Consider the following 12,535-nt stretch of genomic DNA (forward strand, 5'->3'; position numbering starts at 1 on the left):
CTCCGGTTTCCTCCCACAGTCCATGATGTGCAGGTTAGGTGGGTTGGCCATGCTAAATCGCCCCTTAGTGTCCAAAGATGTGGATAGGTGGGGTTACGGCAATAGAGTGGGGGAGTGGGCCTAGGTAGGGTGCTCTTTCAGAGGGTCAGTGCAGACTCGATGGGCTGAATGGCCTCCTTCTGCGCTGTAGGGATTCTATAATAAAGGATCTGTTACCATATTGGGGATACACTGTAGACCAGCTAATAGTAGGCTAGAAGTCAATGGTGAGATTTGAAAGCAACCCAGAGGTTTTCAATAGGAGGCAACTTGTAATAATGGGGGACTTGAATTATACTAAAATAGGCCGGGATAAGGCAAACGTTTGTGGTCAAATGGGAAAGGGGCCTTAAACACATCAATTCTGATTGGTTAATCAATATATAGCATTTCCAACAAGCACGGACACAGTGCGAAATGCAACTAAGTAACGTAGCAGGACAAGTAAGGAAGTTAAAAGTAGAAAAAACGGACTTCCGGGTGCGGCGATGACCAGCTAGGTCGCACGTTTCGGCACCTCCCGTTTGAACGGACTTTTGGGCTCTTATTGGGAGCCTCAACGGCAATTTTTGACGGCTAAACCCATTGTGCGGTGAAACAGAAGGGAATCCCCCCGGATGTACATGGAGAAAGGAGATAATAGTGGCCGGATTGCAGAGGATCTTCTGGAGCAGCGGCAAGGAAGGGAAGCACAAAGCAAGATGGCGGCGGAGGGAGGCCGTTTGGTATAGGGCCCGGAACAGCAAGAGTTCCTTCGGAGATGTGTTGAGGAGCTAAAGAAGGAGGTGCTGGCCCCGATGCTGCAGGCGATTGAGGGGCTAAAGGAGGAGCAGAAGACCCAAGAATTGGAGCTTCGTGGCGTGAAGGCAAAGGCTGCCGAAAATTAGGCTGAAATACAGGGCCTGGTGGTGAAGACAGAGACACACGAGGCACTGCATAAGAGGTGTATGGAGAGGCTGGAAGCCCTGGAAAATAGCTCGAGGAGGAAGAACCTAAGAGTTTTGGGTCTTCCCGAAGGTGCAGAGGGAGCGGACGTCGGGGCATATGTGAGCACGATGCTTCATTCCTTAATGGGACCGGAGGCCCCGACGGGCCCCTTGGAAGTGGAGGGAGCATATCGAGTCCTTGCGAGAAGACCGAAGGTAGAGAAATACCTCGAGCTATAGTGGTGAGGTTTCACCGCTATAAAGACAGGGAAATGGTCCTCAGATGGGCGAAAAAGACACGGAGCTGCAGGTGGGAGAACGTGGTGATCCGCGTGTACCAGGATTGGAGTGCGGAGGTGGCGAGAAGGAGGGCGAGTTTCAATCGGGCCAAGGCGGTGCTCCATAGAAAGAAAGTTAAATTTGGTATGCTGCAGCCGGCGAGACTGTGGGTTACACATCAAGGGAAACACCACTACTTTGAGACGGCAGAAGAGGCGTGGACATTCATTGAAGAGGAGAAGCTGGACTAGACTGGAGAGAGAAAGAACTTTTGTAATAAAGTAGTGGTGTGATTGCATGGGACTGGGAATCGGAAGGGGGGGGGGGGAAATTTTCTCTTTCCCCTTGATGGGGGGGGGGTATGATGAACTGTGGGCGCCGGTGGGGAAGGAGAGAGGGAGCTGCGCCATTAGGGGCGGGGCCGAGTGGGAAGCGCAGGCTTTGCTCCCGCGCTATGGTAATTGTGGCGGGAAAAGGGGGCGCAGGAAGGAGGGGGCCTTACACAATGGGAGGCTGAGGATAAACGGGGGAAGCCGAGGTCAGCCAGATTTTGCTGACTTCTGGAAGCAACGTGGGGGGAGCAATCACGCTAGAGGGGGATCTAGCAGGGGGGGGGGGGTAAACTTGGTTGCTGCTGTTAAGGGGAAGGGGGAGCTGCTACGGGATGGGATGTTCGGGACGGGAGGACACCGTTTGGGTGGACAAGTGGGTGCGTGGGAACCGGGTGAAGAGCTGGTCTAAAAAAGGGGATGGCTAGTCGACGAGGGGCGGGGGGTAAAGAGCCCCCCAACCCGGTTGATCACGTGGAACGTGAGAGGGCTGAATGGGCCGATTAAGAGGGCAAGGGTACTTGCGCACCTAAAGAAATTAAATGCAGATGTGGTCATGCTGCAGGAGACGCATCTGAAACTGGCGGATCAGGTCAGATTACGAAAAGGATGGGTGGGACAGGTATTTCACTCGGGCTTGGATGCGAAAAATAGAGGGGTGGCAATATTAGTGGGGAAACGGGTATTGTTTGAGGCGTGGACCATAGTGGCGGACAGTGGGGGTAGATATGGTGAGTGTCAGATTGCAAGGTGAGGCGGTGGTTCTGGTGAACGTATATGCCCCGAACTGGGATGATGCCAACTTCATGAAGCGTATGCTGGGGCGTATCCCGGACCTGGAGGCGGGAAAGTTGGTAATGGGGGGAGACTTCAACACGGTGCTGGATCCAGGGCTGGACCGGTCCAGGTCTAGGACCGGGAGGAGGCCGGCAGTGGCCAAGGTGCTTAAGGACTTCATGGAGCAGATGGGAGGAGTGGATCCCTGGAGATTTACTAGGCCTAGGAGTAAAGAGTTCTCCTTCTTCTCCCATGTCCACAAGGTGTATTCTCGGATAGACTTCTTTGTCCTGGGAAGGGCGCTGATCCCGAAGGTGGCCGGGACTGAGTACTCGGCTATAGCCATTTCGGACCATGCCCCACATTGGGTAGATCTGGAAGTACGAGAGAAAAAGGAACAGCACCCACTGTGGAGATTAGGGGCGTCATTCTCCGACCCCCCGCCGGGTCGGAGAATGGCCGTAGGCCGCCGTGAATCCCGCCCCCGCCTCCGCCGAAGTCTCCGGTACCGGAGATTGGGCGGGGGCGGGAATCGGGCCGCGCCGGTTGGCGGGACCCCCCGCTGGATTCTCCGGCCCGGATGGGCCGAAGTCCCGCCCAGAAATTGCCTGTCCCGCCGGCGTAAATCAAACCTGGTATTTACCGGCGGGACCAGGCGGCGTGGGCGGGCTCCGGGGTCCTGGGGGGGGGGGGGCGCGGGGCGATCTGACCCCGGGGGGTGCCCCCACGGTGGCCTGGCCCGCGATCGGGGCCCACCGATCCGCAGGCGGGCCTGTGCCGTGGGGGCACTCTTTCCCGTCCGCCTCCGCTACGGCCTCCACCATGGCGGATGCGGAAGTGACTCTCCCCACTGCGCATGGGCGGGAAACTGACAGCGGCCGCTGACGCACCCGCGCATGCGCCGGGAAACTGTCAGCGGCCGCTGACGCTCCCGCGCATGCGCCACATTTCCGCGCCAGCTGGCGGGGCGGAAATCCCTCCGGCGTCGGCCTAGCCCCTCAATGTTGGGGCTAGGCCGCCAAAGATGCGGAGCATTCCGCACCTTTGGGCCGGCGCGATGCCCGTCTGATTGGCGCCGTGTTTGGCGCCAGTCGGCGGACATCGCGCCGTTGGGGGAGAATTTCGCCCTAGATATGGGATTGTTGGTGGACGAGGGTGTGTGTGTAAGGGTAAGGAGATGTATCGAAAGGTATCTGGAGATTAATGACGACGGAGAGGTTCAGGTGGGAGTGGTCTGGGAAGCACTGAAGGCGGTGGTCAGAGGGGAACTGATTTCCATAAGGGCCCATAAGGGGAAAGAAGAGAGCAAAGAGAGGGAGAGATTGTTGAGAGAAATTTTGAGGGTGGATAGGCAGTATGCGGTGGCTCCGGATGAAGGACTATACAGGGAAAGATGAAGGTTGCACACGGAATTTGATTTGTTGACCACGGGCAAGGTGGAGGCACAATGGAGGAAGGCACAGGGAGTGCAGTATGAGTACGGAGAGAAGGCGAGCCGGTTACTGGCCCAACAACTGAGGAAGAGGGGGGCGGCGAGGGAGATTGGAGGGGTTAGAGACGAGGAGGGTGAGATGGAACGGGGAGCGGAGAGGGTGAACGGGGTGTTTAAGGCATTTTATGAGAGGCTGTATAAGGCTCAGCCCCCGGAAGGGAAGGAGGGAATGATGCACTTGCTGGATCAGCTGGAATTCCCGAAGGTGGAGGAGCAGGAGAGGACAGGACTGGGAGCGCAGATTGAGGTGGAGGAGGTGGTAAAAGGGATTGGGAGCATGCAGGCTGGGAAGGCCCCGGGACCGGATGGGTTCCCGGTGGAATTTTATAGGAAATACGTGGACCTGCTGGCCCCGCTTCTGACGAGAACCTTTAATGAGGCCAGGGAAAGGGGGACGTTGCCCCCGACGATGTCGGAGGCGACGATATCGCTGCTCTTGAAAAGGGACAAAGACCCGCTGCAGTGCGGGTCATACAGGCCTATTTCCCTCCTGAATGTAGATGCCAAGCTTTTGGCCAAGGTGATGGCGATGAGGATGGAGGATTGTGTCCCGGGGGTGGTTCACGAGGATCAAACGGGGTTTGTTAAGGGGAGACAATTGAACACTAACATGCGGAGGCTGCTGGGTGTGATGATGATGCCCCCGCCGGAGGGGGAGGCGGAGATAGTGGTGGCGATGGATGCAGAGAAAGCATTTGATCGAGTGGAGTGGGATTACCTGTGGGAAGTGTTGAGGAGATTTGGATTTGGAGAGGGGTTTATTGGATGGGTTCAGCTTCTATACAGGGCCCGGTGGCAAGTGTGATTACAAATAGGCAGAGATCTGACCACTTCCGTCTATACAGAGGGACAAGACAGGGATGTCCTCTGTCCCCGTTACTGTTTGCGTTGGCAATTGAGCCACTGGCCATAGCGTTGAGGGGCTCTAGGAAGTGGAAGGGAGTACTTAGGGGAGGAGAAGAGCACCGGGTGTCACTATACGCGGATGATTTGTTGTTGTATGTCGCGGACCCAGTGGAGGGGATGCCCGAGATAATGCCGACACTCAGGGAGTTTGGGGAATTTTCAGGATACAATCTGAATATGGGGAAGAGTGAGCTGTTTGTGATGCACCCTGGGGAACAGGGCAGGGGAATAGATGATTTGCCGTTGAGGAGAGTAACAAGGGATTTTCGGTACCGAGGGATCCAGATGGCCAGGAGCTGGGGAACCTTGCATAAGCTTAATTTAGTAAGATTGGTGGAGCAGATGGAAGAGGACTTTAGGAGATGGGACATGGTGCCCCTGTCACTGGCGGGTAGGGTGCAGGCGGTTAAAATGGTGGTCCTTCCGCGGTTTCTTTTTGTGTTCCAGTGCCTCCCTGTGATGATTACAAAGGCCTTTTTCAAGAAAGTGGATAAGAGCATTATGAGTTTTGTGTGGGCAGGGAAGACCCCAAGAGTGAAGAGGGGGTTCCTGCAGCGTAGTAGGGATAGGGGGGGGACTGGCACTGCCGAGTTTAAGTGACTATTATTGGGCCGCCAACATATCAATGGTGTGCAAGTGGATGGGGGAAGGGGAGGGAGCGGCGTGGAAAAGACTAGAGATGGCGTCCTGTAGGGGAACCTGCCTAAAAGCATTAGCGACGGCGCCTTTACCGTTCTCCCCGAAGAAATACACCACAAGTCCAGTGGTGGTGGCAACGCTGAAAATTTGGGGGCAGTGGAGATGGCATAAGGGAGTGACGGGTGCCTCGGTGAGGTCCCCGATAAGGAACAACCACAGGTTCGTCCCGGGGAAGATAGATGGGGGTTTAAAGCTTGGCAGAGAGCAGGGATTGTGAAATTGAAGGATTTGTTCCTAGGCGGGACGTTTGCGAGTCTGGGAGCACTGACAGAAAAATATGGGTTGCCACCGGGGAATGCATTTCGATATATGCAACTGAGGGCTTTTGCGAGGCAACAGGTGAGGGAATTTCCGCGGCTCCTGGCGCAAGAGATTCAGGACAGAATGATTTCGGGGGCATGGGTGGGGGATGGTAGGGTGTCAGATATATACAGAGAAATGAGAGACGAGGGGGAGACGATGGTGGAGGAGCTGAAGGGAAAATGGGAAGAGGAGCTCGGGGAAGAGATTGAGGAGGGGCTGTGGGCAGATGCCCTAAGGGTAAACTCTTCGTCCTCATGCGCCAGGCTCAGCCTGATACAATTCAAGGTTCTACATAGGGCGCACATGACTGGAGCAAGGTTAAGTAGATTTTTTGGAGTGGAGGATAGGTGTGGGAGATGCGCGGGAAGCCCAGCGAACCACACCCACATGTTTTGGTCATGCCCAGTACTGCATGGGTTCTGGGTGGGGGTGGCGAATGTGCTTTCAAGGGTGGTGGGGGTCCGGGTCGAGCCAGGCTGGGGGTTGGCAATATTTGGGGTTGCGGACGAGCCGGGAGTGCAGGAGGCGAGAGAGGCCGATGTTTTAGCCTTTGCGTCCCTAGTAGCCCGGCGAAGGATATTACTTATATGGAAAGAAGCTAAACCCCCGGGCGTGGAGGCCTGGATAAACGACATGGCGGGGTTTATAAAACTGGAGCAGATAAAGTTTGCACTAAGAGGTTTGGCTCAAGGGTTCACCAGGCGGTGGCAGCCGTTCCTCGACTATCTCGCAGAACGATAAGGGAAATGGGATAGGTAGCAGCAGCAACCCAGGGGGAGGGGGAGGGGAGGGCCCATCCGGGCCCTCAGGGGTTTTGTACAGGTGCTTGTATATGAGTTATTTATATTGGTTTTTGTGACTTTATTATTTTGGATATTGGCTAGTTTTTATTTTTGTTGCTGGCAGTTGCCGTCTAGTTAATATATTATTTATTCTTAAAAAAAACGGTCATCATCATTATTTATATTGTTTTAAAGTTGCAAAAGGGGAAAATTTTGTACTGTATTTGTTTGACCGAAAAATTTGAATAAAATATATATTTTTTTAAAAAGTAGAAAAAACGAATAGAATCATAGAATTTACAGTGCAGAAGGAGGCCATTCGGCCCATCGAGTCTGCACCGGCTCTTGGAAAGAGCACCCTACCCAAGGTCTACACCTCCACCCTATCCCCATAACCCAGTAACCCCACCCAACACGCAGGGCAATTTTGGTCACTAAGAGCAATTTAACATGGCCAATCCACCTAACCTGCACATCTTTGGACTGTGGGAGGAAACCGGAGCACCCGGAGGAAACGCACGCACACACGGGAGGATGTGCAGACTCCGCACAGACAGTGACACAAGTCGGAATCAAACCTGGGACCCTGGAGCTGTGAAGCAATTGTGCTATCCACACTTCTACTGTGCTGCCCGCATTGGGTCGCATTGTGAATGGGTGAAGAGGAGTTCAAGGTGATCTAAGAAAATACTTCCTGTTGAAATATTAAGAATGCATGTGCCTACTTGCAATTAGTAATAGGTGTTACAATTTTCGAATATGGATGAAGCTAGGAAAGCTAGTGTTTTTCCTGCAAATATGGAGTTTGAAGCCTTGTTCCAACCAGGCTAATCTCGACACAAGCATAACTAAACAAACACAATCTTACCTGGTGCCTCTTAATGATGTCTTTCAGTTTACTCAGTAACTTGGGCTCAATATCGGAGTTTAGATAGATATTAGGTCGAGACAAACAGTTATTCTGCAAAGAACAGAACACTGTTTCAAAATTAAGTGAAGAGATAAGGCATACATATACAATTCACTTCATCGAGAAGATACAGTCGACGCCACACAATATTCACTGCACCTGAACGAGTGTCTTTTCGATGGTCATAAACATTTCCACATTGCGGTCCATGCGGGAAGGGTTCTGGAAATCAAAGCGTCGCCTAAAAACAAAATGAGAAAGTTTAATTGAGTTAAACTGACAATGGGTGCGACAAGTCTGGAGAACTGGTCTGTCTGTTAATGTTGCAACAATTGAGTGCATTCTCTAGTTGTGATGAAGAGCAGCTGATACGAATTCAGGAAAGATTAGGGTACATACACAAGAACCAGATTTCATTTGTAGTGCGAGGGGTTTGTGTGGAAGGGAAAGGTAGTCTACGCTTATGTTATACTGAGCTTTGTGGATAATTCGGTGTTTGAAGACAGACTGACTCCAGCAGCTTCCTTTATCATAAATCTATTCAGTGATTTAACACTCCGTGGCATCACTGTCATTACAGTAAAATCTGGTGCAAGCTTGAGATGACCAACTATATTAAACTGCAGGCTAGTGGTTAGAGTACATTCCTGTGAGTCAGTTGTTACACTGAGGTGCAGAAAGGAATGTGATGAAAACGTAGCAAAAAAACAGAGGGGGAATAAGATGAGAAAACACTTGACCAAGAATGATTTTTTTTAAATGCCGCCTGTCATAAATGCTTTCATTCATTAAGGCGACAGATATTAACGCGGGAAACAAAACACTTTGCGTTTCAGCAGCCAAGCGTCAGTAGCAAACTAATGTACAGTGTACCTGCCCAGGGAGCAACAGAGAGTAAAGTTCCCTCTACACCAGGAATGGACGACTGGAGAGCCACATCTGGGTATAGGAATTGTATGGGGACCTGGGTATAGGAATTGTATGGGGAGCTGGGTATAGGAATTGTATGGGGAGCTGGGTATAGGAATTGTATGGGGAGCTGGGTATAGGAATTGTATGGGGACCTGGGTATAGGAATTGTATGGGGAGCTGGGTATAGGAATTGTATGGGGAGCTGGGTATAGGAATTGTATGGGGAGCTGGGTATAGGAATTGTATGGGGAGCTGGGTATAGGAATTGTATGGGGAGTTGGGTATACGAATTGTATGGGGACCTGTGTATAGGTATTGTATGGGGACCTGGATATAGGAATTGTATGGGGAGCTGGGTATAGGAATTGTATTGGGAGCTGGGTATAGGAATTGTATGGAGAGTTGGGTATACGAATTGTATCGGGACCTGGATATAGGAATTGTATCGGGAGCTGGGTATAGGAATTGTATGGGGAGCTGGGTATAGGAATTGTATGGGGACCTGGGTATAGGAATTGTATGGGGACCTGGGTATAGGAATTGTATGGGGAGCTGGGTATAGGAATTGTATGGGGAGCTGGGTATAGGAATTGTATGGGGAGCTGGGTATAGGAATTGTATGGGGAGCTGGGTATAGGAATTGTATGGGGAGCTGGGTATAGGAATTGTATGGGGAGCTGGGTGTAGGAATTGTATGGGGAGCTGGGTGTAGGAATTGTATGGGGACCTGGATATAGGAATTGTATCGGGAGCTGGGTATAGGAATTGTATGGGGAGCTGGGTATAGGAATTGTATGGGGAGCTGGGTATAGGAATTGTATGGGGAGCTGGGTATAGGAATTGTATGGGGAGCTGGGTATAGGAATTGTATGGGGAGCTGGGTATAGGAATTGTATGGGGACCTGGATATAGGAATTGTATCGGGAGCTGGGTATAGGAATTGTATGGGGAGCTGGGTATAGGAATTGTATCGGGAGCTGGGTATAGGAATTGTATAGAGGTTTTTGTCTTGCCGATATGAAAGCTGCTTCACTGTGATCTACATACCGAGGTGTAGGATTCACCAAGGGAAAAACAGTGAAAAGAGAAGAAAAATGTGCCCTGCATGTGTCTAACCTGCTCCTCTCCATCTCGGACCCGCGAAGCAGTATGGAAGGGCCTTCCGGTGGCGGCCATGGAGTGAGTGGTCACATTAGGTGGTTCCTGCTCGTGGTGGTTTTTTCGGACCTTTTCCCCGGTTAACAGGTGGATGTAGGTGGAATTTAGGTGCAAGAGAGTGAGTGGAAGAGATGAACCCTTTGGTCTATGGAGGTGAGGGCCAGAAGCGGTCGAAAAGAGGGAATCAGTCGGTTAGAGCTGGAGCGGCGCCTGCGACGCACGTGGAGATGGTGGAGCGGCCCTGCCGGCTCAGAGGTCGACGGACCAGCTGGTGAGCTTCTTGAACGAGAAGTTCACCCAGCAGCGGAAAGAGTGTCTGGAGGACCTTGTCCGGGCGGTGCATTCGATCAAGGCGGTGGTCGATCACGTGGAAGTGAAGCTGGCGGCCCAGGGTCAGGCGATCCAGAAGATGGAGGAGCAGTCCACCTCGATGACAGCGGAGATGGGGCTGATGTGCGATCAGCAGAAGCGGCTCCAGGAGAAGGTCGAGGGCCTAGAGAACCGGTCATGCAGGCAGAACATTAGGATTTTGGGCCTGCCGGAGGGGAGTGAATGAGCCGATGCTGGTGCCTATGTGGGGAGGATGCTGGAGAGGGTGCTCAGAGAGGGCGTGTTTGCACGGACGTTGGAGGTGAATCGAGCGCACAGGGTGCTGATGAGGAAGCCCCAGGGGAACGAGCCGCCGAGGGCGATGGTCGTGCGGCCGCACCGGTTCCTGGACAAGGAGCGAATTACGAGGTGGGCCAGGCAGACGAGCCGCTGCACCTGGGAGGGCAGTGAAATCCCAGTGTACCCGGACCTGGGTGCAGAGTTGGCCAAGAGGAGAGCGAGTTATAACAAGGTCAAGGCAGCCCTCAACAAGGAGGGGGTGAAGTTTGGGCTACTGTACCCGGCACGTCTGTGGGTGACCTACGAAGGCCGGGAATTGTACTTTGGTTCGGTGGAGGAGGGAGTAGAATTTGTCGGAGACAATAGACTGGCCGGAGAGGGTGGACACTGAACTTTGGTGGAGATGCTGTAATGCTACTGGTTACTTATGTTTAGGGCCATTTCTTTCTTTTTCGGCTTCAGGATTGTTTTTTGTTCAGCGTTGGGGGGTTGGTCTCTTTGTTTGGGTTTGGGGAGGGGTTGTTTTGGTTTGTTTGCACTAATGTTCGAGCGGGGGGGGGGGAGAGAAGAGGGGAATCAGTGGGGGGGGGAGGATGCTAGGCGCCATGGGCGGGGGCTGCCAGGCTAGCTAGGCGGGCTAGTCCACGGAAGCGCAGTGGGGGGGGGGGGGGGGGGGGGGGAGTTAGTGGGGTTGGGGGCAAAGTGTAAGGGAAGGACGATCGATGGTGGTTGGCGCCGGAGGGCAGACCTGGGGAGGTGCAGGACGCGGGACGGAGGCTGGCCCAAGGGAGACTATGGTTGATCGGCGTTGGGGGGGGGGAGGAGGTAGGGTGCCCCCCGACGATGCTGGTCACATGGAACGTGCGAGGATTGAATGAGCCGGTCAAGAGGGCCCGTGTGTTTGCACACTTAAAGCTATTGAAGGCGGATGTGGCCATGCTACAAGAGACGCACCTGAAGGTGGTGGACCAGATTAGGCTGAGGAAGGGATGGGTTGGGCAAGTATTTCATTCGGGATTGGGCTTTTAAAACGATTTTGGTCAATCAGCGGGTGGCGTTCGAGGTGGGAAATATAGTGGTGGACTCTGGGGGAAGGTAAGTTATGGTAAGTGGGAAATTGGAGGGGATGCTGGTGCTGTTGGTAAACATCTATGCCCCGAACTAGGACAATGTGGAATTTATGATGTGGAAGAGATGGTTTTTTGGAGCAGCTTGTGACAAAGCCCACTCGGGAACAGGCAATTCTGGATTTGGTGATGTGTAATGAGGCAGACTTGATTCGGGAACTTAAGGTGAAAGAACCCTTAGGGAGCAGTGACCACAATATGATAGAATTTACCCTGCAGTTTGAGAGGGGGAAGCTGCAATCAGATGTAAAGGTATTACAATTAAATATGGGGAACTACAAAGACATGAGGGAGGAGCTGGCCAGAGTTGATTGGAAAAGGAGCCGAGCAGGGAAGACAGTGGAACAGCAATGGCAGGAGTTTTGGGGGGTTATTCGGGAGGCACAACAGAAATTTATCCCAAGGAGGAGGAAACATGCTAAGGGGAGGATGAGGCATCCATGGCTGATGAGAGAAGTCAAGGACAGCATAAAAGCAAAAGGAAAAGCATACAAAGTGGCGAGTATTAGTGGGAAGCTAGAGGATTGGGATCTAACTTCCTCTAGTTAAAAGCGAGCAGAGGACAACTAAAAAAGCAATAAGGGGGGAGGAGATGAAGTTTGAGTGCAAGCTAGCTAGCAATATAAAGGAAGATAGGAACAATTTTTCAATATACAAAAGGTAAGAGAGAGGCAAAAATAGACATTGGACCACTGGGAAATGTGGCTGGAGAAGTAATAATAAGAAACAAAGAAATGGCAGAGGAACTGAATAGTTACTTTGCATCAGTCTTCATGGTGGAAGACACCAGTGGGATGCCAGAGCTCCAGGAGAACCAGGGGGCAGAGGTGAGTACAGTGACCATTACTAAGGAGAAGGTTCTGGGGAAACGGAAAGGTCTGAAGGTGGATAAGTCACCTGGACCGGCTGGACTACACCTCAGGGTCCTAAAAGAGATAGCTGAGGAAATTGCGGAGGCATTGGTGATGATCTTTCAGGAATCACTGGAGGCAGGAAGGGTCCCAGAGGACTGGAAGGTGGGGAATGTAACACCACTGTTTAAGAAGGGAGGGAGGCAGAAGACGGGAAATTTTAGGCCGGTTAGCCTGACTTCGGTCATTGGTAAGATTTTAGAGTCTGTTATTAAAGATGAGATTGCGAAGTGCTTGGAATTGCATGGTAAAATAGGACTGAGTCAGCACGGCTTTGTCAAAGGGAGGTCACGTCTGACAAACCTGTTAGAGTTCTTTGAGGAGGTAACAAGAAAGTTAGTCAAAGGGGTACCAGTGGATGTGATGTATTTAGATT

The 12,535-nt window shown here is 52.3% G+C and overlaps 1 protein-coding gene across 7 annotated transcripts in view; it reads right to left on the bottom strand.

Annotated features, from left to right (window-relative positions):
* Positions 1-12,535, bottom strand: part of smarcc2 (SWI/SNF related BAF chromatin remodeling complex subunit C2) — a 355,784-nt gene that overhangs the window by 223,591 nt on the left and 119,658 nt on the right. For all 7 annotated transcript variants that reach the window (XM_072494060.1, XM_072494062.1, XM_072494064.1 and 4 more), the window contains exons 4-5: positions 7,602-7,683; positions 7,401-7,493 (exon numbers count right to left, since the gene is read on the bottom strand). In XM_072494060.1, the coding sequence (XP_072350161.1) occupies positions 7,401-7,493; positions 7,602-7,683 (175 nt within the window). The remainder of the gene's footprint in view (positions 1-7,400; positions 7,494-7,601; positions 7,684-12,535) is intronic.

The sequence above is a fragment of the Scyliorhinus torazame genome, chromosome X, assembly GCF_047496885.1.
Source record: "Scyliorhinus torazame isolate Kashiwa2021f chromosome X, sScyTor2.1, whole genome shotgun sequence".
NCBI classification, from domain to species: Eukaryota; Metazoa; Chordata; class Chondrichthyes; order Carcharhiniformes; family Scyliorhinidae; genus Scyliorhinus; species Scyliorhinus torazame.